This window comes from Thrips palmi, unplaced genomic scaffold (assembly GCF_012932325.1).
Source record: "Thrips palmi isolate BJ-2018 unplaced genomic scaffold, TpBJ-2018v1 HiC_scaffold_18, whole genome shotgun sequence".
In the NCBI taxonomy this organism is placed as follows: domain Eukaryota; kingdom Metazoa; phylum Arthropoda; class Insecta; order Thysanoptera; family Thripidae; genus Thrips; species Thrips palmi.
The window spans coordinates 18,506,683-18,534,101 of NW_023144627.1; the positions used below are offsets into that span (position 1 = coordinate 18,506,683).

The window sequence follows — 27,419 nt, forward strand, 5'->3', positions numbered from 1 at the left end:
CGCGTATTTGTCTGTATCAGTGAGTGGGGGCGCCATGCCGCGGCCGTGCCGGCATCCGTCTCTGTCCAGGTGCCTGGCGGGCGCCACCGCGGCCGCGGCGAGCGCGAGACCGTCGTCGTCGTGGTGGACACTACCGGACGCGGTCCGAGAAAGACTAGCAGGTTGAGAGCCGTTTTCGTCGCTCTGCCTCTCTCGCACATGTACGGGACGCCCCGTGGGTACGAGAGAGACAGAGCGACGAAAACGACTCTCGGAATCGGTCTACTGCTTATCATTTGTCCGCCCCTGGCTGTGCCGAGTGGCGCGGACCACTCGCCCCTTCGATGCCTACACAAAAATAGAGCGCGTCTTTCGGCGCCCCGGCCATGCGTCAACCGTCACGCCGAGTGGCGGCGCTGGGCGGAGCCCTTTGGCGAAGGCCGCCTTAGCCCAGCCGGCCCGGGTTCGAATCCAGGAGGACCCCGATTTTTTTGGGAGCAAAATTTTGGCGAAAACGAGGTTTTTTGCCACGTTCCCACGTCCGCACTTCTCAAAATTCCACAAAATTCTGTTTAAAATTGCAGGCATTTTGAAAAGAGTTTTCAAAAGCTTTAAGTATTCCGTGGGACGCGGGGTAAAAATGGGACAGGTGTTTCTTGGTAAAGATGTGACATTTTACAACTCATGCCAAACCAAATGTTATTTTCAGAATAAAAGCATCACATTTGGAATGGTATGAGTTCTAAGATATCAAACCTTGACCAAGAAACAGCTGTCCCATTTTTTACCCTGTGTCCCATAATTACCCCAAACTAACTGACCCTACCCAGTAAAGGTACGAGCACACGACCTCGTCACGGCCGGTGTTCCAGTGCAGCGCCGGCCTCCTGCACTGGAATAATGCAACAATCAAGGATGGCCTCGCTACTCCACGTTAAGACGCCCCTCCCGGTTAATATTATCCATTATTGAGATTAATACGACGCTCTTCGCGATGTGGGTCGTCGCCATGGCGACGTCGGGATCGCTTCGACGCGGCGATGTCGCTGCGGTCAGGGTGCGGGAAAAGTTATCCGGACCAGGGGGAGAGGGGAGGGGTGGGAGGGGTGGGAGGGGGGGAAGGGGGAGAGAGTGGCGTTTTGAAACAAGGAAAAGGGGGTAGAACACAGACGGTCTGTCCGCTTGCTCTGCGCCGCTCCCAGGACGTTGTCCTGGACGTTGTCCAGGGATGGAGCGGCTGTCCAGCACGGGGCCAAGGCAGCGTCGTCCATCACGACAAATTAATCCGTAATTATCATTCTAACGAGTGAGCGCAGGGCGGCGCAGGGCCTAACCCCCTGCTTCACTCACTCACGCCCCCATCCGTCTTTGTGGTCCTTCTGTAGGCAGACCGCCGTTCAACGTGACCCGTTTTTGCCACCCCACTAGTACGGCTCTAGTGACAATTTTGGTTGCCTCGAATGACGATTTCAAGGCTGATTTCTGTTACGAGAATGTCACCACACTTGTCCAATGACAATGTTGTCTCGCCCAACAAGTATGGAAAATTATAGATTTGGCTTTAGCCCTGTTTACCCCCCCCCTAGTGTCACCGAAATCCGTTACGTGGAAATTTGGACACGTAAGACCGCGGGCCGCGCTGGCGCACCCCGATAGTTGGAGGTAATGGAGTAAATGGCTTTATGGCCCTTCTGTAACGGATGTCGAGTAATTTATGTCCAGTTATGTTCCGTCAAACTCGGCCCTTCACGTCCGCGGAGCCATCCATCGCGGCGCGCCAAATTCGCCGGAAAAAATGGGTGCTTTTGATTTACGGTACAACGCGACGCACAGGGAGGGGGAGAGAGGGGCAGAGAGGGGGAGAGAGGGGGAGAGAGGGGAGGGAGGGGGAGGGAGGGGGAGGGGGAGGGGGAGGGAGGTGGACAGAGAGAGAGAAAGGGATGGAGGGGGAGAGGCACATAGAAGGAAGGGTTGTTTATCGGGAAGTGAGGTTTGGACACGCAAAAGTACAAAGCTCTTAATGCCGGGATTCGAACCCAGGACAGACACCGCGGCCAAACGTAGAGGCCAACGCGTCTTCACAAGTCACGGTACAGCACTGTAGAGCGAGGAAGGCTGCGAGACCACCGAAACCGCGCGGCGGTCCGACGTAGCGACGCGTCGCAGAAACGGGCCGAAAAGACACGTACGAAGGGAAAGGGGATGGGGAGAAAAATGGGCGGAGAGTGTGTTACAGAAAGGACACAATAAATTATGGGAAGGTCTTTAAAAATGTCAGTTGTAATGGCAGATATCCATCACGGTCTTTTCAATCAGCGCACACGGCAACCGAGCCAGCTGCTGGTGGCAGATGCACGGGCCGGCCCAGCCATGCCCAGCCCCGCACGGACCAAGGGGCGGCCCGGGGTGCGATTTTGGGGGGGGGCACACACTTGCAGTGGCGTCTCACTCCGCGACTTATGTCCGCCAGTTGTCTCGTCACTTCTCCCGGCGAGGATAGAGGATAGACGCAACGAGGTTTGGCGCTGGATAGAAGGACAAGCCTGACGCCAAAGGCTTGGGGGATAGACGCCGTCGGATAGAAAGAGGGGAGTGTGGGGCTACGCGCAGGTAAACGGTAAACATCCCTGACCCACCGTCGGTTGCCATCGGCGCGTGCGGAAGAAGACAAATTAGGGGAGCATTGTGACCGGAGGGATTTCGGAAAGGCATCACCACCGCACCGCGACACAGTGGGCCAGGAGACCGGTGGAGGCGGTCTAAATTCTAGACGCGTTTTGAGCTCCAGAGTCGCTAAACGGGACTCGAACCTAACGTGTGACCCCCACCAATGGACTCCTCGTTCGGAGAGCAATCCATTGGTGGGGTCACACGTTCGGTTCCAGGCACGTCTGTTCATGTGTGTCTACCTATCGGTCTACTTATCGGTCTGTCTAATCTGTCTGTCTGTCTGGCTGTCAGTCTGTCTGTCTGTCTGGCTGTCAGTCTGTCTGTCTGTCTGGCTGTCAGTCTGTCAGTCTGTCAGTCTGCCAGTCCGTCAGTCTGTCTCTCTGTCAGTCAGTCAGCGTGTCCGCCCGTTCAGTCAGTCCGGTCCGGTGCGGCCGCCCGTTCCGCGGGCACCCTTCGGTGCGACAGAGACGAATGGCGCCGCTGACCGTCGCGTTACGTGACGCAAAGAGAGAGGGGTGTTGCCCGGGCCGGGCAGGGTGTTGCGGGCGGTAGGCGCTAGGGGGCGCCACGGCCTGCAGGGCGCCACTGCCTTCCGCATTAGCTCCGTAATAAATCTAGGGAAAACGGCCGGCCGGGCCGAGCAAGCGGAGCAAGCCGAGTCGGAAAGAAAGACGACGGCCACGCACGGAGAGCAGCCAGCAGACTCATTCCGAGGGCCTCGCTCTGCCTCTCTCGCACCCACACGGGACGCGCCGTCAGTGCGGGGGAGACAGGGCGCCGCCTCTCGGAATCAGTCGGCAGGGGCGGCTCCACACAGTGGGCCAGAAGACCGGTGGAGGCGGCCTAAACTCTAGACGCGTTTTGAGCTCCAGAGTCGCTAAACGGGACTCGAACCGAACGTGTGACCCCACCAATGGATTGCTCTCCGAACGAGGAATCCATTGGTGGGGTCACACGTTCAGGTCGAGTCCTGTGTAGCGACTCTGGAGCTCAAAACGCGTCTAGAGTTTGGGCCGCTTGCACGGGTCCTGTGGCCCACTGTGCTCCAGGCACACACCCATTACGAGCACGACTGCGCCGCCTGGCCGTTTGGCAGTGGCGTGGCTGGCAGGGCCGCGGACTTCGCAGTGGCGTGGCTTTTCGGGCGGCGCCGCCGGAACGTCAATCACTCGAGACGGAAGCGCCACCCGCAGCAAGTCGCGAAACCGCCGAGATATTTAGAGAGAGACAGCGAGCTCATAAAAAAGTTGGAGCGGCCCGCCTGTTTTAGCCGCTCTGTCTCTCTCGCACCCACAGGGAACGCCCCATGAGTGCGAGAGAGACAGGTCGACGACTCTCAGTCTGCGGGCGCGCCCTGCGTTTGCCAAGCGAGCAGACACCCCAGTCGCTGCGGGCCGTCACGCCCCGCGTCGCGGGTTCGAATCCCGGCCGCACCGCCGCGTTTGACGCGCCTCGGACGCCGGTAATGAGAGAGACAAGGACGGCAAGACAAGGCGCTGATATATGGGGCGGGCCGCGTCAAGGAAGTGATGCATCGGAAGGGTTGCGGACACACAGTGGAGGAGCACCTCGGGGACGCGCGTCTGTGTGTGCGTGTGTGTGTGTGTGTGCCACACTGTGGGGGTGGACCGTGAGGCCATCAGGCCGTCGGGTCGAAAGTTCAAGGTAGGCCCGTCTGGAGGACACCCTCAAGGCTAAAGAGAGACGCCCCCCGGCTCGGTAGGCAACCCCTATTGCGGTGGGGTCGCACGTTCGGTTCGAGTCCCATTTAGCGACTCTGGAGCTCAAAACGCGTCTAGAGTTTCGGCCGCCTCCGCCGGTCTTCTGGCCCACTGGGTTTCGGCGCAGTTTTTCCGCGCCCCGAAATAAGCCGCGGCGTTCCAAGACTGCGTAGCGGGGCGGCCGGGCCCACACAGTGCCCCACCGCCTTCCAGACGTCTTCCAGCGTGACAGTGACAAGCGACGAGCGCGAGACGGGACGTGACGAGAAGTGACGTGGAGTGACAGCGTCTGAGCGGAGCGGTGGCGGCAGGGCCACAGACCGTCCGTCCGGCCCCGCGCAGGGAGCCGAGCCGAGCCGGGGCGCCGCGAGAATTCGATCCGAGTACAGCACCCCGCGACTGGCCTTGAGGGAGTCTTGAGGTGGGTGCCCGTCAAGCTTTTGGGCCGCGCGCCACAAATCAACTTGATAAAGGGCTCTTAAAAACACCAACGTTTTCCAAACGGCATCGCAGCCCGCGCGCACACGCGCTTTGGCCCCCGTAGTTTCCAGCACACGAAAAAATTACAAAATTTCCGCACTCATTGCGCTCAGCGACACACAAAGTAACATGAATTATCATTTTATTTTTCGTCGTCCACAGGACGCACCAATAATAATAAAATCTCCGAAAAGCTATCCCTTGGGCCTTAATATGCACCGTGGTGCTCACGACACCGCGGCGGGGCGCGCGCCGTAAGTTGATCAATTTACGTTCGGCAGCTGTCAGTAATTCGTTGACAAGGCGGTGGCCGCCTCCAAGAGCCCCGAGGCCCAGGCCTGGCCCAGGTGGCCGCCGTCGACGCGAAGCCCTCGCCGTCAGCGAGTCGAGCAAGGCGGACGACAAAAGCTTCGCGACTCCACCGCGCGCCACTTGAGAGGCATTCACTCGGATCCGTTCGAAGAGACAGGACAGGCCCAGCGCATCGTACCTCTTTGGCGGCACGACAACCCCCCCCCCCCTCTCTCTCTCTCTCTCTCTCTCTCTCTGCACAACCGTCGTCATAATTCCGGGAGAAAAAGCTGCCGCATACCTAATGACGCTGCGAAACACTCGCTGGGCCGCAAGCGGTGTAACTTACCTGAAACAGAAATAATAAAACAAGAGGGTTAGTGGTTTTGAATAACGAATCGCATCCAGCTTGTCCGATTTCCTCGTTGACAAATGGCCCAGGCTTCGGGATCTGAAGCAGGAGGCAACTGTCCAGTTTTTGGAGAGTTTCTGGTCAAAACTGCCCAACGAACTTTTCGTCGGAATTGCGTAGTGATCACCCATGTATATTGCACAAGTCACAAGGTAAAAACGGTTCCTGGTTTTCCCAGGAGCTCCCTGGAAATTGCCTATGTCTCTACTATAGGCTTCCTGGGAAATCCAGGTACCGTTTGTACCGTGATGTGTACATTTTTTAAGCAGTTTGTGAATAAAAATCGCAAAGTTGGTGTCCTGTGTACCGCACGAATCAGAGAACGCGGTGCGATCGAATCGACATCTCCACAACGCCAATTAATTTTTCGCGAAACCCGCCGTTCCGCGCCGAGCTGCCGACCCCCTGGCCAGGAGGCGGCCGTTGCCATGGAGACATCATTCAATTTCCCCGCCAAGTAAAGCGTGGCGCGAATGTTGAATTAATGGAAAGCAATCGGTAGCGGTGCGGGCATGCCTCATACTGCAGACCGAGAGTCGTTTTCGTCGCTCTCGCACTCGTGGGTCGTCCCCTTGAGGTGCGAGAGAGCGACGAAAACGACTCTCCGCATCAGTCTGCTGGGCGTTGCCCGGCGCTGCCCGGCGTTGCCGCCAAAGTTGGCCGAGGCAGGCCGAGGAGGGCGCAGCCCGCCGCAGCCTGCAGCGGACCCAGTTTATCTCAGAAATGTGTCGTTCGGACACGCCAGACGTGATCCATGGTCGCATCGGGATGTGTGCGCGGATCCAATTTCAGGCTGCTTTCGCTCGCCGCGCTCGCCGCGCTCAGCGCGTTACGTCGGGGATGCAACAAGCCGATATGGAAAGCAGCGAAAGCGAGACTTACTTTTTTGCCGGCCAATTTGTCGAGCCGCGAACGCAGATACCTCGAAGAGATCACTCCACCGCTTGCCGACTCATTTCCAAACGGCATCATGCCTTCCAGTGCGGTTTTTTTCGTGTTTGTTGGGAAGTGACCAGTAAATTGTGAATTCACTTAACGAAAGGTGGACGATCCCTACGCAAGGGCTGCCAGTCCAACCAGCTTAATTACTCTATACTTTCCCCAGCAGCATCTGCCAGTGCTAAATCATCCTGATTTGCTGTCGCCTCGCGGTCCCGCTCGCCCGTCACACAAATCTCATGCAACGCACGGAGCAGGAATCCAGGCCAGGAGGCGCGAAGGACGCACCGAGGTAACTTTAGATAGGTGAGCCATCCGCCAGGCTGGCCGGCCTCTCCGAAACGGGATGCTGGCCACCACACTGCTGTCACATTGTCCATTATTAGGTGCGTCAAACCTTGGCGAGTCATGTCACATTGGCCGGATAGGGCACCAAGGCGTGCGGATCGTAATGATGTTTTGGTTGGCTGTGATGGCGATAACGGCCTGACGCGGTCGGGGTAAGCATGCCCTGCATGTGTAATGGTGGCCAAATAGCACGGCCTCGGAATAAAAATTAAAGCAATGGGTGACACGCACTCCAAATGACTGACAACGCTCCTCCTCTCTCGTACGTCAGATTGCATCAGCACCGCACCCTGTCCGCTCGCAGCTTTGAATAATGATATGAGGTCCCTTGCAGTGTAACCGAGATGATTTACACAGAGATCTCCGCGGATAAAAATCAGTGGACTCGAGAGGTTTGATCCAAACTGTTGCAACTCGTCACACACCTCTGGCCGTAAAGTACAAGTGTAAGAAAAATTCTAGGAATTGTTTCTTACGATTGTAAATTACTGATAGAAGACTTCGCTAAAGATGAAAGTAAGGCTGCACAGACATGTTTACCACAGTCCTACTTCCAAATGGCCCCCGCTGCTCGGGGTCCGCTAACGCAAGGGCCAGAGCGGTAATCTCACGGGTGGAAGAGGCTATTCAAATGGGCCGGCCGGGCCGCTTCCAAGAGGATGAGTCTCGCAAAGGGCAATCTGCAGCAGCGGGATTCAAAAGGGAAATAATCGCAACTCGTTCCCTCAAGTGACAGTGCGATGAGGTAATGGCAGGTAAGGCACGTGACGACGACACAAAGGGGTCCCATCCCCCCGTCGTCGGAAACTCATTAGAGCGTGGCATCGCCGAAAAATATGCAGGCACTAGACGACACAGTAGGCCATTTTACAACTGCGTAAAACAGTGCATAAAAATGGTAGATGGCTTGTCCGGTCTGACCCAGCAGGAAGAGCCCACCGCGCGCCACACTTGCATTCATTCCCTCTGGCCATCTTCCGCCCCCCCCCCAAATCCATCCCATCTTATTGTAACAGTTGTTACTTTGATTCCAATCTCGTTTCCAAACAGCTCCCCACTCGTCTTGCCCGACGACTGTAAGACAAATCCGCATAAGATAGTTTCCTCTTTTTTATGCCGAGGGGTCACCCTCGCCTTTCGTCTGACATGACAGCCGTGTTTGGATACTAGCACACTGAATGCGCGGGCTACTTCAATGGCCGGGACATGTCGACGCAGAGGTGCCAACTGACGCGCATCCTCGCCAAATTTCCCTTCCTCGCGACGGGGCCGCGTCCGACGCGTGTGAGTTGTCAAACTGAAAAGACGATCCCTGTTGGCACAACATTTTGCAAGTCGGCCAAGCCGTTGAAACGGAGCCCTATTATACACTGGTTAATCCCACACGACTGAGCAGGCCACTTTCAAAGGGTTGAACCGCTCAAGCCTGTCTTGCGTCGCAACGCAGTTTTTTGAATGTGAGTTCGATTTTTTTTTTTCGCAGGTTAAGTTACGTCCAAAGTGATTGGACGTTTTTATCGGCTACTTCATGAAAGAATTAGTCCGTCCCGGACCACATTTACCCGGCGGATCTTCGCGTGTGGTCATTGGCACGCCTCAAGATTACCGCCGACAAAAGAGCAGCGTGGGACAAGCGTCGCAAACGGGTCCAAGATCCCATCCCCAAACAGATGAACCTCCCGAAGGACAAATATTGACCTCCCACGACCTGCCCGGGCAATTAGGCAAGTGAATAAACCTTTCCACCTGATCCGAAGAGTCATCCTGTCTCCGTCCCACCCCAACGGGACGCCCCGCGAGCGCGAGAGAGACAAGGACGCTTCGGACTCAGCCTGCTTCTTGCGAAAGCGAACGCGTCAATCGCCGGACGGCTAGTGAGGCAGACAATGCGAACAACAGTGTAAGTGAGCAGGAAACTGATGGTAGTTACCTCGTTGTGGCAGCGGCGTCAAGTGCAAAGCCAGTCGTTACTACGTCATCGCACGGCAGCAGCGCGCCGCGGAATGACCAGGCGGGACTCGCAGTGCAAGTTAGTTAGCCCTAGCGTAACAACATCACAGGCCGCCTGCCGCCAACGGCCGCGCAAATCGGGCATTTGTCACATCCGTATATTTAGCTCCTCGAAGCTCAATGAGAGAGACGGGCAAAAAAAAGAAGAGTCGTGAAAATGGCGAGACGAAGAGGCGGTAATGAGGGCGTGAAACGTGTTCGGCTGATGGCAGAACACGTGTCCCCGATTCGTCATTGTTTCTGCCGCTGCCAAGGAAAGCCGCGCAGAGTGATCAAATTAAATATAGAACATTATTTGACGAGATTCCTCGCGCGTCTGGCCAGTGCTGTTGGCTGGGGCTGGCAGCATGGCGCTGGCTTGTCCTTCGCTTCGCCGACCAACCACCCGATTCGAGCCATTTCTTTTCTCGTTGGCAGCGGCATAGTCTTGACTGGGAGACTGAAAAGGTTAATTATTGACGCTTATTATTGTTTACTTGACATAGAGACGGAATTATTTGCGGACAGCCTGCCCCACACAATCACGTAGGTGAGCATTAGTGTGCTTTTTGAAAATTTTTTTGCAGTAGGCTTGGCAGTTGTGCGGTATTAAGAGTCAACTTTGAACGCACTGTACAGTTCGCAGAGTGGTACAGAAATTGTATCGAATTGCATTGCAATGATGACCTTTTACATATTAAACACTGGCATCAATGTGCGCAGAAGGGGACTGATAGGGGAACTGCAACGTGGACGGGTCGTACGGACCCTCATGCTTAGGGCAGTTGTGGGGAAGGTCAAGAGGCAGACCTACAGGCCATGCATGAAAAAGGCATCGTCAATAGACAGCCCGTCCGTGGGACGGCGCTTCGTCAGTCACCAGATTGCGAAGGTTGACCTCGTCGCTCTGTCGCTGTCCCACTCCTAAGCCGTTCCGTAAGGGTGCAAGAGAGACCGAGCGACGGAACGATCCTCTGGAATCAGTCTGCTGCAGACGTCTCGGACCGAGGGCACGACGGGGGTTGCTGCTTGTGAGGGTTGTGATGACACGGCCGGGACAGTTCCATTAAGCCTACGCTGCATTAGAGTGCGTCAAGAGAGGAGCGGCATGCACAATGCAGGTAAGGCCCCGAAGCACGGGGGCCGACCCTAAGCCAGTCGCTCACTTTTTCAGGCACTGGTGAAACTATATGGCGTAAACACAACGTGTTCCATAAAGCGCAGTCTCTGCACAGAGTGGTTTTTCTCGAAACGTTCAACAGATTATGCTATCCTTCTATCCAGTCTAAATGCATAGGGGGAAATGCCTCAACGCGTCAAGACTTCAAGAAGGGCGTGCGGCCTTCAAGCTTTGGTTTTCCCAGTTTACTTACCCTCACTGTCACATCTTTAGGGTGGTTGAAGAGGTACCATCAAGGGCGCACTGGCCAGGCCATGCCTTATTTTCAGCTAGTTTCGGAAAAAAAGTCATCTTCCCCAGCAGCGCAGCCCGTATCTTTGCATTACGGTCCTCAGCAGGTCTTTGAGCGGAGCTGACTTGTGATGGCGGCCTCTCGCTTGCAGCCAAATGGCAGGCAGTGGCAGCCCATGGCAGCCCGCCTCCAAACGGCCGATAAATTTTTATTTCATTCCCCGCGATGAATGTGGCTGGGGCTAGGCTGCGTCCCCCTTCCCCGCGGATGCAAGTTTCCCGCCAAAAAGGGCAAAAAAATATCATAAAAGAATCCTAGACATAGAGCACTTACCCGAGCGGTCTTTGAGGAATATGTTGTAGTTGTATCATAAGGGAGAGACAATGGTTGTGGGAAAGTTCAAATTCCATACAAATGATACGGCCAGGATGAAACTTGACTAAACCGAACATGAAGTCCCTTTCGGGCGAGCTGGATGGATATGGATGGATGGTAGGATAGATGGATAGATTCAGATGGGGCTTGGTGGGGAGTGGGTTCGAGGGGCAGCATCCTGAAAACCGAAGACGGCGTCCTGAAAAAAAGAAACAAAGCGTCCGAGTTGAAAGCGAAATTTCACGCACGACCGCCATCATCATGTCGGGGCGCAAATAAGGTGGCACATCCGGGACGCTTTACGAGAATCACTTTCCAGGCGGTCGCTCACTCACACGGTCTTCATAAACACGGGGCGTTACGGCCGCAGCAGTGGCGGAATACATTGATTAGGTCAAAGCGCCAAGCCAGGGCACGGCACAGGACGCTCCGAGACCCCCGTCAGGCACACCGAGGCCCCCGCGAAGCCACCGGGAAGGCGGGCGTTATTTCCAAGACTCATTGACAGGCGCGTCTTCCAGGATTAACTGCCGCGAAGGCGCTGCCTGGCTTCTTGATTCAGCTTCGGCGGGTCTATTTGAGGTTCAGGAAGTGCCGAGCGTCCGTTTCCGTATTCCAGCTGGAGAAAATTCCAGGACAGGCGAGTGACGTCACCGCAGTCTTCCTTTTACTGGGTCGAAAACCTGCACCGGACCGGAACTGGACATTTAAACTTAAACGCTTGCATTGCCATGCACTTCTGAATTCTGTGAGATATTTTTTGTCGTATATGAAGACAATGTAAACAACAGTAGGCATGCAATTCGCAAGTGCGTAAGTGTGAATACTTCGCTAGACGAAACTACTTACAAGACTTACAAGCATCCATTTCTTAGTGTGCTCTACGAAGACAGGTTCGTAGTGTAGAGTTGGTTTATGTTCCCCTTCCCTGACAACCGTCCCAATAAACGCCGATCTCTGCGCCTCGCCTACCTGTCACAGGTTCCATGATGGAAATTTCGGGGTCGTGGGCGGAAGTCCTCCTTCCTCTGTGAAACAACATGCGGTAGAAAAGGGTGCGCTCCCGTCGATGCGACGATGCGGCGCGGAGATAGGCGTAGGCAGGCGCACCTGCTAGCCGTGGTGGCTGGAGCGGCGGCGGCCCCGCCGACGACGCGACCAAACTCGCCGACAAAATCAAATCACGGCAGCGATAAGCAAGACGGGTAAATTACGGGCGCCAAGTTTGGCAAAAGTCGGTCCTGACGACGCGACAGCCGCGAAAGCGCGCGAAAGGGGGCGAATGAAGGGGACTGACGCGCCGAAGGGCCGAACTACAGGACAGCCCTTCCTTCAGAGGCCCTTCCTTCAGAGGCCCTTCCTTCAGAGGCCCTTCCTTCAGAGGCCCTTCCTTCAGAGGCCCTTCCTTCAAGCCCTTCCTTCAGGCCCAGTTCCTTCCTTCAGGCCCTTCCTTCAGAGGCCCTTCCTTCAGAGGCCCTTCCTTCAAGCCCTTCCTTCAGGCCCAGTTCCTTCCTTCAGGCCCTTCCTTCAGAGGCCCTTCCTTCAGAGGCCCTTCCTTCAAGCCCTTCCTTCAGGCCCAGTTCCTTCCTTCAGGCCCTTCCTTCAGGCCTATGCCTTCGGGCCTGCGGGCCTTCAGGGTGCCATACATCACGGGCAAATGGAGGCACTCGCCGCGTTGGCGCGCGCTGACGGCGTCCTCGTCCTCCACGCCAAGTTCGGGCCGTGTTTTGGCTACTCCGCGTCCTCGCGTTGTCCTCGCGGTGACCCCGCCCTCACTGTCTCGAGGCGTGTACAGCGCCACCGCGGGGCTCCTGATCGGCTGACGTTGATGTGTGGACAGGGCGGCCGGAGCCCGCGGGCATCTGCGAGCAGCATCTCTCTCTCTCTCTCTCTCTCTCTCTCTCTCTCTCTCTCATGGGATGCACATCGACAGGAGTGCCGCGCGAAACGACAGCCAAATTCGAGCGACCCAGTTTTCACCCCGTTTGAAACGCGTCGCGCGATGCACCGGCATCCCCCCCCCCTTTTTCTCCCCCGGGGGGCATTCCGCGCGGTCGCGGTGCCTGCTGGATGGATGGCATTTCACAGTGTGCTCACGCGTGCTCGCGCGTCGCGGCGACGCCGTGGAGTGGAGTGGCCAGTGATGGCACGCCGTGACGAGCGGAGCACCGGACCAGCCGAGCCGAGCCGAGCCGGGCCGAACCGGGCCGAGCCGAGCCGGTGCCGGTGGCGCACTGCTTGGCTGGGCCGTGGACGGGCTATCACGAAGACAGACGTGCATCAATCCCGTCCAACCCCCGCCGGCCCGCCCCGGCCCGCCCCTTCCAGTCACACATCAACGTCCACGCCAACCTCGGCGGGGCGCAGCGCAGGCCGACGCAGTGCGTATCTCTCGCTGTCCATAAATTCAGCCAGTTCCGCCCAAACTGGTCCCTCCTCTTCTACTTGCGTGTCGCGGCCCCACCGTCACTACCGTCCGCCATCGATTTAGAGGTCCTGAAGGTTATGTCCGCGAGTGATGGCCGTCTTAATATCCTCCGCCGGGGATCCAATTTGCAGTTTGCGCCGCGCGCCGAGATCAAGTCCCTGAAGCTCAACCGCGCGGTCGGTGGCTGGCCGGTTTGCCCGCCAGTGCCGCCGACGGTTGCCACGGCAACCCGCCGCACAGTGGGCCAGAGGACCGGTGGAGGCATCCAGAACTCGAGACGCGTTTTGAGCTCCAGAGACACTAAACAGCACTCGCACCGAACGCGTGACCCCACCAATGGATTCCTCGCTCGGAGAGCAATCCATGGGGTCACTCGTTCGGTTCCAGTCCCATGTCACCAGCGCGAGTTCAACTTCCTATTGGCTTTACTGTATATGACGCGCACTCCGAGCGGGGAATAGCCAGTTGGCACAAAGCTGGTTGAAACACAAAATCCCGATAAAATGTCGGGATTCGAACCCACAACCTTGCTAGTTGCGACGGCCGTTTTGATTGAGGCTGCCGCTGAGTTATTGGCCGTGCCGCCTGCTCACCCATCAATGTCCGCCGGCCACGCCACGCCTCGCCGAGGCTCGGCGGTGATTTTTGCTGGAAAACAAGTCCGGGCGCTATTATTTATTGGAGTGGGATTGCTGGGAAAGGGATAAGCTGAGCGACAGCCCCCCCCCCCCTTCCCCCTCCTTCCGCTCCCAGAACAAAGGACGGTCATCGCAACCCCTTTCACGACACAGCCGCGCACAGTCGCGACGCCAAAAAGGAAGAAATGTCACTTTTTTTGTCGTGTCCGATGATTGCGCGACTTAATACTATACTTTTCCTGGTGAAATTCGACGAAAACGCAGTGGATGCAGTGTGCAGTGCTGACATCGACATCCGCTGCCGCAGATGTAAGTCGCGACAAATGACTCGATCAACGGAAAAAAGAGCGTAACTTGCATGAGTTTCCGTGACAGATACGCTTGTTCTGTGGCCACGCCAACGAGTGACGTGGTGACAAAGTGACGAGTGGCAGGCCGGCCAGGGTGCTGCTGGCCACGGAAAATTGGCGGCATTGTTGGAAACGCGCTCTAAATAAATATCGGCACAGCCAGGTAGAAGCGCGAAGTCTCATTTGTAACAGTTCGTTCGGCTGGCCCACCTTTCACGTATGCATCCGAATCTTCGCCTTGCCGATCACGTGGACAGCAGAGATGAAAGGAACCGAAAATGCTCGAGTTTGTGTCTTGTGTTTGAGTAAAGTTTTCGAACACACTTTTGGGTTGCTGTGGAAGCAGCTGAGCGGCTTCTTGGTTCCCTCAGCAAGTATTCTGAGCACATGTTGTCTAAAGTGCTTCCCTAGATGGCATCATCGCCAACGGTCAAAGTTACATAGATGACGCGGCGTGCCCACTGATATCGTTTTTAATGAACACGTGACGAGAATTTGACACAAAGGACCTTGTCAAATGCATGCCGTGGGTTGATGCAAATCGTGGGTAAATTAAATCAATTTCATCTCACCATATCAAAGTTCAAGAAGGTTTGGGAAGCCTAGCCATTTTTGTGTGCCTTGGGGCTGGTCTGGCTGGCTGGGTGTCGCCGCGGCGGTCCCCGGCGGGACTTCTCGGCCCATTGAGCGTCGAGCGGCGCAAGAGGTACCGACAGAGACGGACAGCTGCAAGCGTTGCAAGGGGCGCCTCACACTGTGCCGTGCCGGCCGTGCCCCCGCACCGCAAATAAATGGCCAGTTTGTTTTTTACCGGCGAGACACGGAGGAGAGAGAGAGAGAGAGAGAGGGGCGCGAAGGCAAGGCGGCTTCCGGTTGTAATGAGCGTCAAACGAACATGATTTCCAAATGTCAGCAACACGTGCAGACGACAGGCAAAAATGACGGCCATCCGTCACGTCGTCGGCGCGTCGTCCGCTAGACTCGGCGGCGTTCACACACACACACACACACACACACACACACACACACACACACAACCGAAAGGGGGAGGGGAATATCCAAGTGCAAAGTACACATTTTTGCAAAGCTCATACCGCCTCCTCAAACTCGCGCAAAAACAAAACGAAACGCACAGACTGTAGAAACTGGAGCGAGACACACAAAACGGGGTCATTTCCTGCAGGACCGACGAGAGACACCTTTCGTGTCTGCAGTTCGATGACCGCAGTGAGAGTGGAGCCAATGGCGCAGTCAAAGGTGCAACAAGGACAATGCCAAGTGCTCTCATTGTCGCGAACCCACTATCCCAATGGCCAAAGTCCGTCTGTCTACCCGGTGTCTGTCCACCAGAGTCCGTCCAGCAATCTCATTATTGGCACACTGTAATGATGGGCCATGAACCTGGGCAGAGTCGACGGCACACGCCCTCGGAGGGTGTCTCTCCGACACCCTTCCCTCTCCCTCCCCTCCAAGTGCTATTCCTTTATCTACGGCTAAGTCCCGTCCGTCTCCCCACGACCGTCTCTCTCGCTCCCACAAGTAAAACAGCACATAAATCTGTCAATACTTGAGTTATTGGTGACAAGAAGGCAGTTTGGCTTTTCCACTGGCAGATGCCTGTCTTTTCTCAGTCGGCCCCTCCCCGCCGTGTCTCTCCCCGTCTCCACCCCCCGGCCCCGGTCCCGGTTCGCCCCTCGCTGTTAGTCTTCACGCCTGCGAATTGCCGAAATAGAAGGGGAGGAAATGCGGCACCAAAAGGGCATTTTTTGACGATTCTTGAACCAAAGGGCGTTTTCGGCCATCGTAAAGAATGTGGGTGGCAGTGACAGGGTTCAGTCCAGTCCAGTGTCCATTCGTTACTTTCCCCAGCACTGGAACTAGGTCTCACCATTTCAATCGTCCCTCGAAAACGTCTTTCCGAATTTCCGTCACCGTCCGGCCGCGGCGTGAGTGGCGCGGCCCCATTCGACTGTTGTGCCGCGGGCAACGCGCCGTTCCGTAACGCACTGGGGATGAATGGAGCGGGGCGGGGCAGCGAGCGCGACCTAGCGGCCGGTCCGGGAACTAGCTCGAGCCGTCTCGGCTCGCCACGCCGCGCCACGCCGCGACGCGTCCCTGACCTCGCCACACCGCCCCCCTCCCCCAGCGCGTCAACAGGCCGCCTCGCCGCGCCGCCAACGCGCGCCATTTGACCGGGTTAAATTCGAACGCGTCAACTTTGGCGCCGGAAACGCTCGTCTGCCGAGGAGTATCGCCGCACAGTGGGCCAGAAGACCGGCGCTGGCGGCCGAGACTCCAGACGCGTTTTGAGCTCCAGAGTCGCTCAACAGGACTGGAACCGGACGTGTGACCCCACCAATGGATTCCTCGTTCGGAGAGCAATCTATTGGTGGGGTCACACGTTTTGTTCGAGTCCCATTTAGCGACTCTGGAGCTCAAAACGCGTCTAGAGTTTTGGCCGCCTCCGCCGGCCTTCTGGCCCACTGTGTCGCACCTGGTGGCGGCCTGGCGGCGCCGCGCGGCGTGTCTGCTGTCCGACAGGCCTGACACCGCCACGGCGTGCCACGCCACGCACGCATGCCACGCCGGGGATCATGCGAGGCGCTAGCGCCAGATGGAATGTCTATCAGGCATGAATTATGGCGCCCGCAAAATAGCAGGGCGTAGCGGGGCCAACCAACCTGTTCGGGGGGCGGCGGGGGCGTGTGGGGGCGGCGGGGGCGGCAGCTGTCAGCCCGGCGGCACAGTGAGGCATTCCGCAAAGGGCCACGCCGTGCCGTGCCGCGTCGCTCAGCGAGGTGGCCGACCAGCTCCACCAATCAGCGGGCCGGGCGCCCCTCTTGGCGGCAGTTTTGAAACGCGCGGCCGCGCCGCCGTTTGGCCGTAGGGTGGCGGTGGCCTTTTGCTCGCTTACAGTGCGGTGACGCTTCCAACGTCTCAGCGGGTGTTGCTCGTCAGGCCGGGCAAACTGAGAGTCGCTCCGTCTCTCTCGCACTGCACGGGACGCCGCATGAGTGCGAGAGAGACAGAGCGATGGTCTCGGAATCAGTCTGCAGGGCACGCCTACCGCCCGGCCGGGACCGACTCGCATCATTATTATTACTGTTATTGCAACGAGCGGCTATTCGTTAGGTTGGTATGTCACTGCGCGTCCCGCCGTGCCGCCCCGCCGTCGCCGAGCCGGGGCGTCCCGGAGGCGTGGCGTCAGCGGGGACGATCGGGGACGCCTCACGCACAGTGGGCCAGAAGACCGGTGGAGGCGGCCAAAACTCTGACCTCCAGAGTCGATAAATGGGACCGAACGTGTGACCCCACCAATGGATTGCCCTCCGAACGAGGAGTCCATTGGTGGGGTCACACGTTCGGTTGGAGTACCATTTACTTGTTCTTCCCTTCGGCCGCGAGCCACAAGCCACAAGCCCCACTGCATACGGATCACTCCAGGGCAGTCAGTCATCGACGCGGGGGAGGACGATGGGATTGCCCGCTGACACCGCATCGCATACCCGGCGGCGTGCTGTCCGGAGGTTCGATCTCTCGAAGAGGAGCGGAAAAATTTATAGACCCCCGCGCATCCGTGACGCAAACTCTTTAAATCACATCGCATACTGGTTTGCCGCTTTGCCGCTCACACACCGCGAGACGTCTCCCATCAAGCTGCCTCGCTGTGCCGCGGGACCGGGCGGCGGGACGGACGGACGGATATAGGAGGGAAGGCCTTGCCAACCTGCCAGCCAGTTCAATTCGTTATTTCAGTTTTATGTGGCCTGAAACTGATCCCCGGGCCCAGCTAATGGAGAGCACGCATGTAGCAGTACGTGATGCCCCCTGCACTCACACTCACACTCACACACACTCACACTCTCACACACTCACACTCACACACTCACACACTCACACACACACACACTCAGACACACACACACACACACACACACACACACTCGCGCGGCGCTACTGTGGTATAAATCATAATAATTGTAGTTTCCAAAGAGTGACGTGGCGGGTGACTCATGGGGCCAATGGCAGAAACACATCACGGACGGCGTGTGGCGACGCGGCCAAGGAAAAAGGGAGAAGGAGGAGGAGGGGGCTTACTTTAATAATGGCGACATTTAATGTCATGACGGAGTAATGGCACTGGTAATGAAGCATTCTTGCACACACACACACACTCACACACGCACACGCACGGACGGGCCAGCAGACGAAAGGCCGCCCCGAGGCGATTTCTGCTCTATAATGTGGTGAAAACAACTTGAACATTTCGCCCAGACGTCGTCATCCCCCTCCCCCACTCCCAGAAACACGGAAAAAAGAAAAGAAAACAAGCGACCGTTGTGTGTTTCTGACGACTGCCGGGCAGAGGGCGCGCCGCAGCAGACGCGGCGGGTCTGACAAGCGACTGACAGGTGGACGGCCGGCCATCGAGCATCGCCCAGTGCGTGCGCAGCACACACACACACACACACACACACACACACACACAAAAGGAGCCGCATTGGCTGCAGCTTAAAGTCAATCAGTCGTCCGCGTCGAGTCGGCATGGCCGAGGCATGGCCGCCCTGCCCCGCCATTGGCTGCCGTCCCGCCTTCCATCACGTCAGCCGTAATGGGGTTCGCTCCATTAATTAATGATTTTATATTTACGAATCGTACATACCTCGTCAAGAGGAGCGCACAGCCCTGCGCGAAAGCAACCCGGGTGGGGTTAACGGTCATCAAGCCGGGCAGATGCTCGGTTTCCGAACCGGGGTTGATGATCTTTACTCTTCGTTTTCTGGTCAGGGTATGGAGCAAAGAGCATCAACTCGGGTTGGGTTCGGTTATAGTGATGGAACCGAGCATCAACACAGGTTGGATATAATAAGAGCATCAACCCATACCCATCCGTCCGGTCACGACCCAGGACCCAGTGTGCAAAATCCAGGGTCTCAGATCTATAGGGCCTTAAATGCAGGGCCTAGGGTCTAAGGGTCTTAAGTCCAGGGTCCAAAAACTAAGGGCCCAAAATCCAAGGGTTCAAAATCCAAGGGTTCAAAATCCAAGGGTCCAAAATCCAAGGGTCCAAAATTCAAGGGTCCAAAATCCAAGGGTCCAAAACCCAAGGGTCCAAAACTCAAGGGTCCAAAACCCAAGGGTCCAAAATCCAAGGGTCCAAAATCCAAGGGTCCAAAATCCAAGGAACAAAATCCAAGGGATCGAAATCCAAGGGTCCAAAATCCAGGGTCCCAAATCCAGCGTCTGGGATTCGAGGTACGGAATCCAGGGTCGCCGCAAGACGCACCCACGCCGAGTGAGTTGCTCCTTTGAGACAGGACTGCAGGGGCGCGGTTCCCTGCTGCTGGGAGGCACAGCGAGGCGGTGCCTGGCGGTGCCAGCGGTGCCACCGTGTGGAATGCCTGCGTGATTAATGGTGATGGAGTCTGTTTCGGTGATTGGTGACGCGGACCTACACTGCGATGGCTGCGCTGGCGGCATGGCGGCGCGTCAGCTGCCCCGGCGGCTAAGTGCTGCCGGCGATAAGGAACTGAAGGGCCAGGGCCTTGCCCAGGGCCGCGGCCACCCAGCCCTGCAGACTCATTCCGAGAGTCGTCGCTCTGTCTCTCTCGCGCCGATACGGGACGTGCCATGAGTGCGAGAGAGACAGAGCGACGAAAACGACTCTCGGAATCAGTCTGCTGGTTGCTTGACCTGCCCCTGGGAGGTAGGCACGGCGGCTGCTGGGCATGGAGAGTCGCCTCTGTCGCACTCACGGGGCCCTCCATACGGGTGCGAGAGAGACAGAGCGACTAACCGATTTTCCGAATGGCTCGGCTGCCGGTGACGGACCGCGCCTCCCACATCGAGACCAGCCTGCAGGCTGCATGCAGCACGCCCCCGCCAATGCGTCTCTCTCGCACCCACGCGGGGCGCCCCGCGAGTGCGAGAGAGAGGGGGGGCTCTGAATCAGTCGGACTCATCCTGGAAATAAAAGGTGGAACTCATACGCATAGCACTGCAAAGGGGCCCAAAGGGTCCAGGGCCTATAAATTTGACCGGGAAGGCGTTCGTCAAAGGCGAGGCCCCGGGGGCGGGCCGCGTGGCTGTGTGGCCCGGGGCCGCCGTGGGGGCGCCCTGCCGAGCGCTCTGTCTCTCTCGCACCCTCACGGGGAGCCCCGCGAGTGCGACAGAGACAGAGCGACGGCAGGAACCGCTGGCCAGCGGCCAGGCGACAATCACACGCATGCAGAGCCCTGTGCGCTGTGCTGCGCTGTGCGCCGCGCCGCGCTGTAAGCCGTGATATGTGCCGGGCGCTTCATAGACCACTGCAGCCAACCTCAAAACATTTTAAAAATTTAAAAATTAAAAAAAAAAATTATAAGTATTTGGCTGCGGCGGCGGTGATCACGTGATCACACCCAGAGGTTGAACAACGTCGACTGCCCTCTGCTTTTCTTTGTAAGGCCTACAATAGTTTGTAAGGTTTTCTCAGTGAAGGGAACCGGGCGTGTGGTCCGAGCGACAGGTCGCCATTTTGTCCACCGTTTCCGAACGGACGCGAGCCTTCGCTGTTCGGTCCACTCTTTAATTCCAGTCGTAGACGCGTCTGATCCCATCTCCACCGATTTGTGATTAATGTGGGAGCAGCCCTCCCACTTTGGCCCTGGGTGGCGGGGCGTGGCGGGGCGTGGCGGGGCGTGGCGGGGCGTGGCGGGGCGTGGCGGGGCGTGGCGGGGCGTGGCGGGGCGTGGCGGGGCGTGGCGGGGCGTGGCGGGGCGTGGCGGGGCGTGGCGGGGCGTGGCGAGGCGTGGCGGGGCGTGGCGGGGCCGGCCCGTCAGAAGCACGCCATCCAGGTGTGAAATTCAAACGCGAGCCAAGAAATAATAAAAATATGAAAGTTATGATCCGATCCGTTTCCCTCCCCCGATTTTGTTCTGAAAGCTTTTGTTTTGCGCCCCACGCAAGCGTGGGCGGAACCTACAGCAACGGCCTGGCAGCCATTCGGACGCCATTGGGTGCACTCTAATCTGGATACGCCTTGAAAGCCCCCGATTCCTCCATAGACCACTCCACTAGATAATCATCTGTATCCACACCGTGAAAACCACGCCGAAGTGACGGCCGGCGTGTCCGCCATAGTGTCCGACACGTGTTAGCGTGGGCGCGCTCTAACGGCGACATCCCCGGGCAGCTGCCGTCGCTCCGTCTCTCTCGCTCCCCCGCGGCGCCGGCGGGACGCCTGCGGGACGCCCCGCGAGTGCGAGAGAGACAGAGCGCCGCGATGTAAATAAGACGGCGCGTGATGGCTCCGTCGACACCTCCGCGGGCCTTCATAAATACCGCAGGTTGTCACGGCGGAGGCACGGCCGGGAAAAATTACAAACGCGCCAACCGCTAAACGCGCGCGCGGTCGACCAAAAACAAAATATGCGAAAATAAAAATGAGAGACACACCACGTTACGTTATTTCTGGACGACGCGGCATGTCGACCCACTTTTCAAAATAGTCGAAAGTTCCCACGATGCACCAGTGCCACACAGAGTCGTTCTCCTGACCCGCAGAGAAGGGGAACTTTTGGCGGGAACTGCGACAACCCGGAGGGCGAAGGGTTGCCTACCCGGCGGCGCCAAGGCGCCTAGTCAGTGGCATCGCAAAGGTGGCGCTCCTGTAGCTGGTGAGGACGGCCATTGCCCCGGACCGTCGCGGATCCACTTGCCATACATAATGTCAATAAACGCCACCGGCGCGCTGCTCGCAGCCCGCCATCGCCCCGCCATCGCCCCGCCATCGCCCCGCCGCCCGTTTGGCCGCCCGCCAAATGTTTGATTGTCAAGAAGGACTGGACTGCAGTGTCGAACCGACGGATGGGCCGCAGGCAGGCGGGCAGGCAGGCAGGCAGGCAGGCAGGCAGGCGGGCAGACGGACAGAGTCAGACGCACAAACAGCGACATGATTGGCCGTGACGTCCGCGCCGGGCTTTTAGCGTTTGGCTCTGGACGGTCGTAAATTTGGCGATCACCTCCCCGGGCAGGCCGTGCTGGCCGCCGTGCTGGCCGCCGTGCTGGCCGAGCCGGCCGTGGAGGGACAACCCCGCGCCGTCCGTCAGCGAACGTCCGGGCCACGGACTTTCTGCCCTGCCGCTGGGGCTGGAGCTCACGGCAAAGGCTGAGGTTGAGGTCGCAGGATTCATTGCAAGGGCGGATCCAGAATCGGCCTGAGGGAGGGGAAAAGCAAAGCACACGGCGAAATCAGCTCCTGGGATTTCCAGGGGGCTCCTGGAAAATAGACACCTCCTGCCCCCCACCCTCTCTCTCTCTCTCTCTAAGCCCCAAAATGACGGAGTGCGGCCCGTCAAAATTACCCCCGCCGCTGATTGCCTCTCTTCTTCTCGCCGTGCCATCATTATGCGCGCCCAGATAAAATTTTATTAGTGTGCATGTAATTATTGCAGCGCTGCTACCCATCGCGTACGTACGTGTGCGCGCGCACACACACAAACACACACACACACACACACACAGAGAGAGAGAGAGAGAGAGAGAGAGAGAGAGAGAGAGAGAGAGAGAGAGCTTATCTCAAACCGAAAAGCTTACATCTTTAAATCGAGACCCATTAAAATGGAGTATAGTTATTCGCATAGAAAAAGTTTAGCGCACAACAGTTCCCCCCGTGAGTAAAGTACGTGATTACTTTCACAAAGTCTCGCTTCTGCATTACATCTGAGATGAATGGCATTACCTTTTTCGTGTGTGTTTGTGTGTGTGTGCATGTGTTTGTGTGTGTGTGTGTGTGTTTGTGTGTGTGTGTGTTTGTGTGTGTGTGTGTGTGTGTGTTGTGTGTGTGTGTGTGTGTGTGTGTGTGTGTGTGTGTGTGTCGGACGGGTCAACCCGTGCGAGGTGGCAGCAGGACGGCGATGCCTCCCGACGCCTCCTAATTAGGGAATGCCTTGTCAGCGCTGCGCTGCGACGCGCTGCCACGCCGCGGGATGAGAATTTCCGCACCCACTGGCCGAAGGAAGGGCGTCCCGGAGCCTTCAGTCCAGACGTGGAGTAATGGCCGACTTTGTTTCATTAGGGCGACCGATAAAGGACTCGCCGTTTGACACGGACTGCTCGAGCTGTTGGTCGAGCTGCTTGCCAAACTGCTGGCCAGGACTGTGGTTCAAAGAGGAGTGCTGATCAAACTAAACTGCTGGTCAATCTAAAGTGCTGGTCAAACTTAACTGCTGGCCAAACTGCTGTTCAAAGTGTTGGTCAAACTAAACTGCTGGCCAAACTGCTATTCAAAAGTGTTGGTCAAACTGTCGGTCAAACTGTTGGTCAACCTTTTGGTCAACCAGTTGGTTTCACTCAAATTTCTAAAATTTAAGATATACTCCCTCGGGCAATGCCAAGGTACAATTGGTAAAGCAGCCGGCCGAGCTGCTAGTTTTGTTGTTGTAGTCTCGAAAGAGTCCTCCGCGGCGAGCCTATTTTTCGGTGTCGTGTTCTGCCGGCCAAACCGTGCGCCGTGTCCACGCACTCGCATGACGCCTTGCGCGGAATCGCGGTCTAGAATCTCCGAGTTCGGTCGCCTCCGTTCCGCGGCGGCAGAGACAAGGACCCGAAACGACGGCATGATAGCCGCGAGCTTGTAGTCGGGCCGAAGCGCACCATCCCATAAAATGAGCTGCCCAAATGACTAATTGCGCCCTGTGTCGTCCGGGCCGCCGCCACGCCACGCCGCGCCGCGCCTGGACAACGCCAAGCAGCCCCAAATTAAAACGGGGACTTTTACAAATGGTGTAAAATCGGAGGCAGTTTGTGTGGCAGGCATTAGGCGACGGGAGACGGCCCGGAGACGTGCAGGACACACACGATCAAAAAAGGAAAAGAGAAGCAGCCATTCTGGAATTTCAACAACGAAACTGTTGGCAGCAGAAATTTAGGCCTGGCGCCTCCAAAAATGGGTTTGCAGGACTCGGCGCGAAATTGGAAAAGGCGTCCGCGGGAGATGTTTATGTAAAGCATAAAAGATATAAGGCCACTTACGCGGCAGTAAAGGGAGGAAGGGGCCGGCGTGGCTGGCGGCGTGGCTGGCGGCGTGCCAGGAGGCTGCCAGCGCCGGCTGGGCGGCTCGGGCCGGCCAGACCGAGCTGCCAGCCCACGGGCCTCAGCGTGTCAGTCCATCAAACGGTCGCCGTTTTCAGCCAATGCGACAGCTAGCGACTCCTGAAGCTCAAAACGCGCCTAGAGTTTTGGCCGCCTCCACCAAGGGGAAACTACTTTGAATTTTGGTGTACATGGCCGTGAATTTCATGAATTTTTTAAAATTTTTGCATTTTTGTTGAATTTTTATGAATTTTGACAAATTTCAATGAATTTTTGTGAATTTTCAAGATTTCTTTTTGAATTTTGATGAATTTTTTGAACTTGGCTGCAGTTTTTGAATTTCATGAATTAAAATGAATTTCTATGAATTTCTCTGTTTTCTAATGGAATTTTGATGAATTTCAATGAATTTTTGGGCCTTTGATCGCCCAGGCCATCTAGGACAGTGGTTCTCAACCTTAGGGTCGCGACCCCAAGCGGGGTCGCGAAATTTTTTTAAGGGGTCGCGGCGATGCTGGGGTCGTGTTTTAGGCCGATTTTAAGCAGCCACTGCGTCTGAAAAGGCGGGCATTTTGCTCCCTCGACGGGCAATTGGTCTTTGGACCTTCCTTTAGCATGCCTTTGTTACGGAGTGCAATTATCAGTCTTAGTTTGGAAGCAGTATTGTCTCAAAGTTGGCCAAAACGCTCAGAAATGTCTATGAAAAATCGTGTTTTAGGCCGATTTTAAGCAGCCACTGCGTCTGAAAAGGCGGGCATTTTGCTCCCTCGACGGGCAATTGGTCTTTGGACCTTCCTTTAGCATGCCTTTGTTACGGAGTGCAATTATCAGTCTTAGTTTGGAAGCAGTATTGTCTCAAAGTTGGCCAAAACGCTCAGAAATGTCTATGAAAAATCGTGTTTTAGGCCGATTTTAAGCAGCCACTGCGTCTGAAAAGGCGGGCATTTTGCTCCCTCGACGGGCAATTGGTCTTTGGACCTTCCTTTAGCATGCCTTTGTTACGGAGTGCAATTATCAGTCTTAGTTTGGAAGCAGTATTGTCTCAAAGTTGGCCAAAACGCTCAGAAATGTCTATGAAAAATCGTGTTTTGGGCCGATTTTAAGCAGCCACTGCGTCTGATCCGAGGCGGGCATTTTGCTCCCTCGACGGGCAATTGGTCTTTGGACCTTCCTTTAGCATGCCTTTGTTACGGAGTGCAATTATCAGTCTTAGTTTGGGAGCAGTATTGTCTCAAAGTTGGCCAAAACGCTCAGAAATGTCTATGAAAAATCGTGTTTTGGGCCGATTTTAAGCAGCCACTGCGTCTGATCCGAGGCGGGCATTTTGCTCCCTCGACGGGCAATTGGTCTTTGGACCTTCCTTTAGCATGCCTTTGTTACGGAGTGCGATTGTCAGTCTTGGTTTGGGAGCAGTATTGTCTCAAAGTCGATCAAAACGGTCGCAAGTGTCTTTGAAAAATCGTTGTGACTATTTTGGTCAACTTTGAGACAATACTGCTCCCAAACTAAGGCCGATAATCGCACTCCGTAACAAAGGCATGCTAAAGGAAGGTCCAAAGACCAACTGCCCGTTGAGGGAGCAAAATGCCCGCCTCGGATCAAACGCAGTGGCTGCTTAAAATCGGCCCAAAACACGATTTTTCATAGACATTTCTGAGCGTTTCGGCCAACTTTGAGACAATACTGCTCCCAAACTAAGACTGATAATTGCACTCCGTAACAAAGGCATGCTAAAGGAAGGTCCAAAGACCAACTGCCCGTTGAGGGAGCAAAATGCCCGCCTCGGATCAGACGCAGTGGCTGCTTAAAATCGGCCCAAAACACGATTTTTCAAAGACACTGCTGACCGTTTCGGCCAACTTTGAGACAATACTGCTCCCAAACTAAGACTGATAATCGCACTCCGTAACAGAGGCATGCTAAAGGAAGGTCTAAAGACCAACTGCCCGTTGAGGGAGCAAAATGCCCGCCTTGGATCAGACGCAGTGGCTGCTTAAAATCGGCCCAAAACACGATTTTTCATAGACATTTCTGAGCGTTTCGGCCAACTTTGAGACAATACTGCTCCCAAACTAAGACTGATAATTGCACTCCGTAACAAAGGCATGCTAAAGGAAGGTCCAAAGACCAACTGCCCGTTGAGAAAGCAAAATGCCCGCCTCGGATCAGACGGTGTGGCTGCTTAAAATCAGCCCAAAACACGATTTTTCATAGACGTTTCTGACCGTTTCGGCCAACTTTGAGACAATACTGCTCCCAAACTAAGACTGATAATTGCACTCCGTAACAAAGGCATGCTAAAGGAAGGTCCAAAGACCAATTGCCCGTCGTGGGAGCAAATGCAATGAATTTTATGAATTTCAGTGAATTTTTAAAAATTTTGATGAATTTCAAAGAATTTTGGTGAATTTTTTAATTTTATGAATTTCACTGAATTTTTTGAATTTTGTTGAATATTTTTTGAATTTGCATTAGGTGTACACATTTTTTCGAAGTAGTTTCCCCTTGGCCTCCACCGGTCTCTGCCTCACTGTGCAATGCCGGACATCAGCATGAGAGTCGTCTCCATCGCTCTGTCTCTCTCGCACTCATGGGGCGTTCCGTGCAGATGCGAGAGAGACAGAGAAGCCGGCCCAAAACACACAAAGTCGGGTGCTTCAAAGCCGGCGGCCCCTTCCCGGGGTCACACCGCGACCCACTCCAGGGGCCTTCCAGTGGGCCTGCCAGCCTGGAGTCCAGCAGGGCCAGGGACCCCCGGGACGCTCGTCATGCAGCCGCCTCGCTCTGTCTCTCTCGCACTCGCGGGCCGGCCCGTAGGGGTGCGAGAGAGACAGAGGCAGGGCATAAACGTCTGGAATAAACTCGCGAGAAGGGACACGGACGGCGGCACAGCGGCGAGCCAAATTTCAGGAACAAATTACCGGCCGAGGAATTGAAAAGCTGTCTCTCTCGCACGCATCGCGCGCCGCAACGCACGCGGAGAGAGGGAAGGAACCTCCCACGGCGCCCCGGCGGCCTCGGCCCCGGCCCGCGCTTTGAAATGTGGCCCGATCGGGGAGGCGTGTGAACCACTCATTAAATGGGTCGGATGCAGCCAAAGGATTCGGCAATCCTTTTGCAAGCAGCGTTTAGTGACGCGACGTAAACAGAAACAACAACGCGGACGAATATATGGAAGCCGTGGTCACGGGATGGACAGTTTTGATCGTCGGTTTGCGAGGGAAGACGGGGGCGGTTATGAAGACGCTTCATACGACCGCCTCAACAAAATTCGCCCGGCAAAGACGACTTTAAACCCAGCCCCCCAAAAAAA

At 56.3% G+C, this 27,419-nt stretch overlaps 1 protein-coding gene across 1 annotated transcript in view; it reads left to right on the forward strand.

Moving 5' to 3' along the window:
* The window catches only part of LOC117644755, a 103,768-nt gene that overhangs the window by 43,828 nt on the left and 32,521 nt on the right, over positions 1-27,419 (forward strand). The window contains exon 2 of the mRNA XM_034384370.1: positions 19,022-19,288. Coding sequence (XP_034240261.1) covers positions 19,022-19,288 — 267 coding nt within the window. The remainder of the gene's footprint in view (positions 1-19,021; positions 19,289-27,419) is intronic.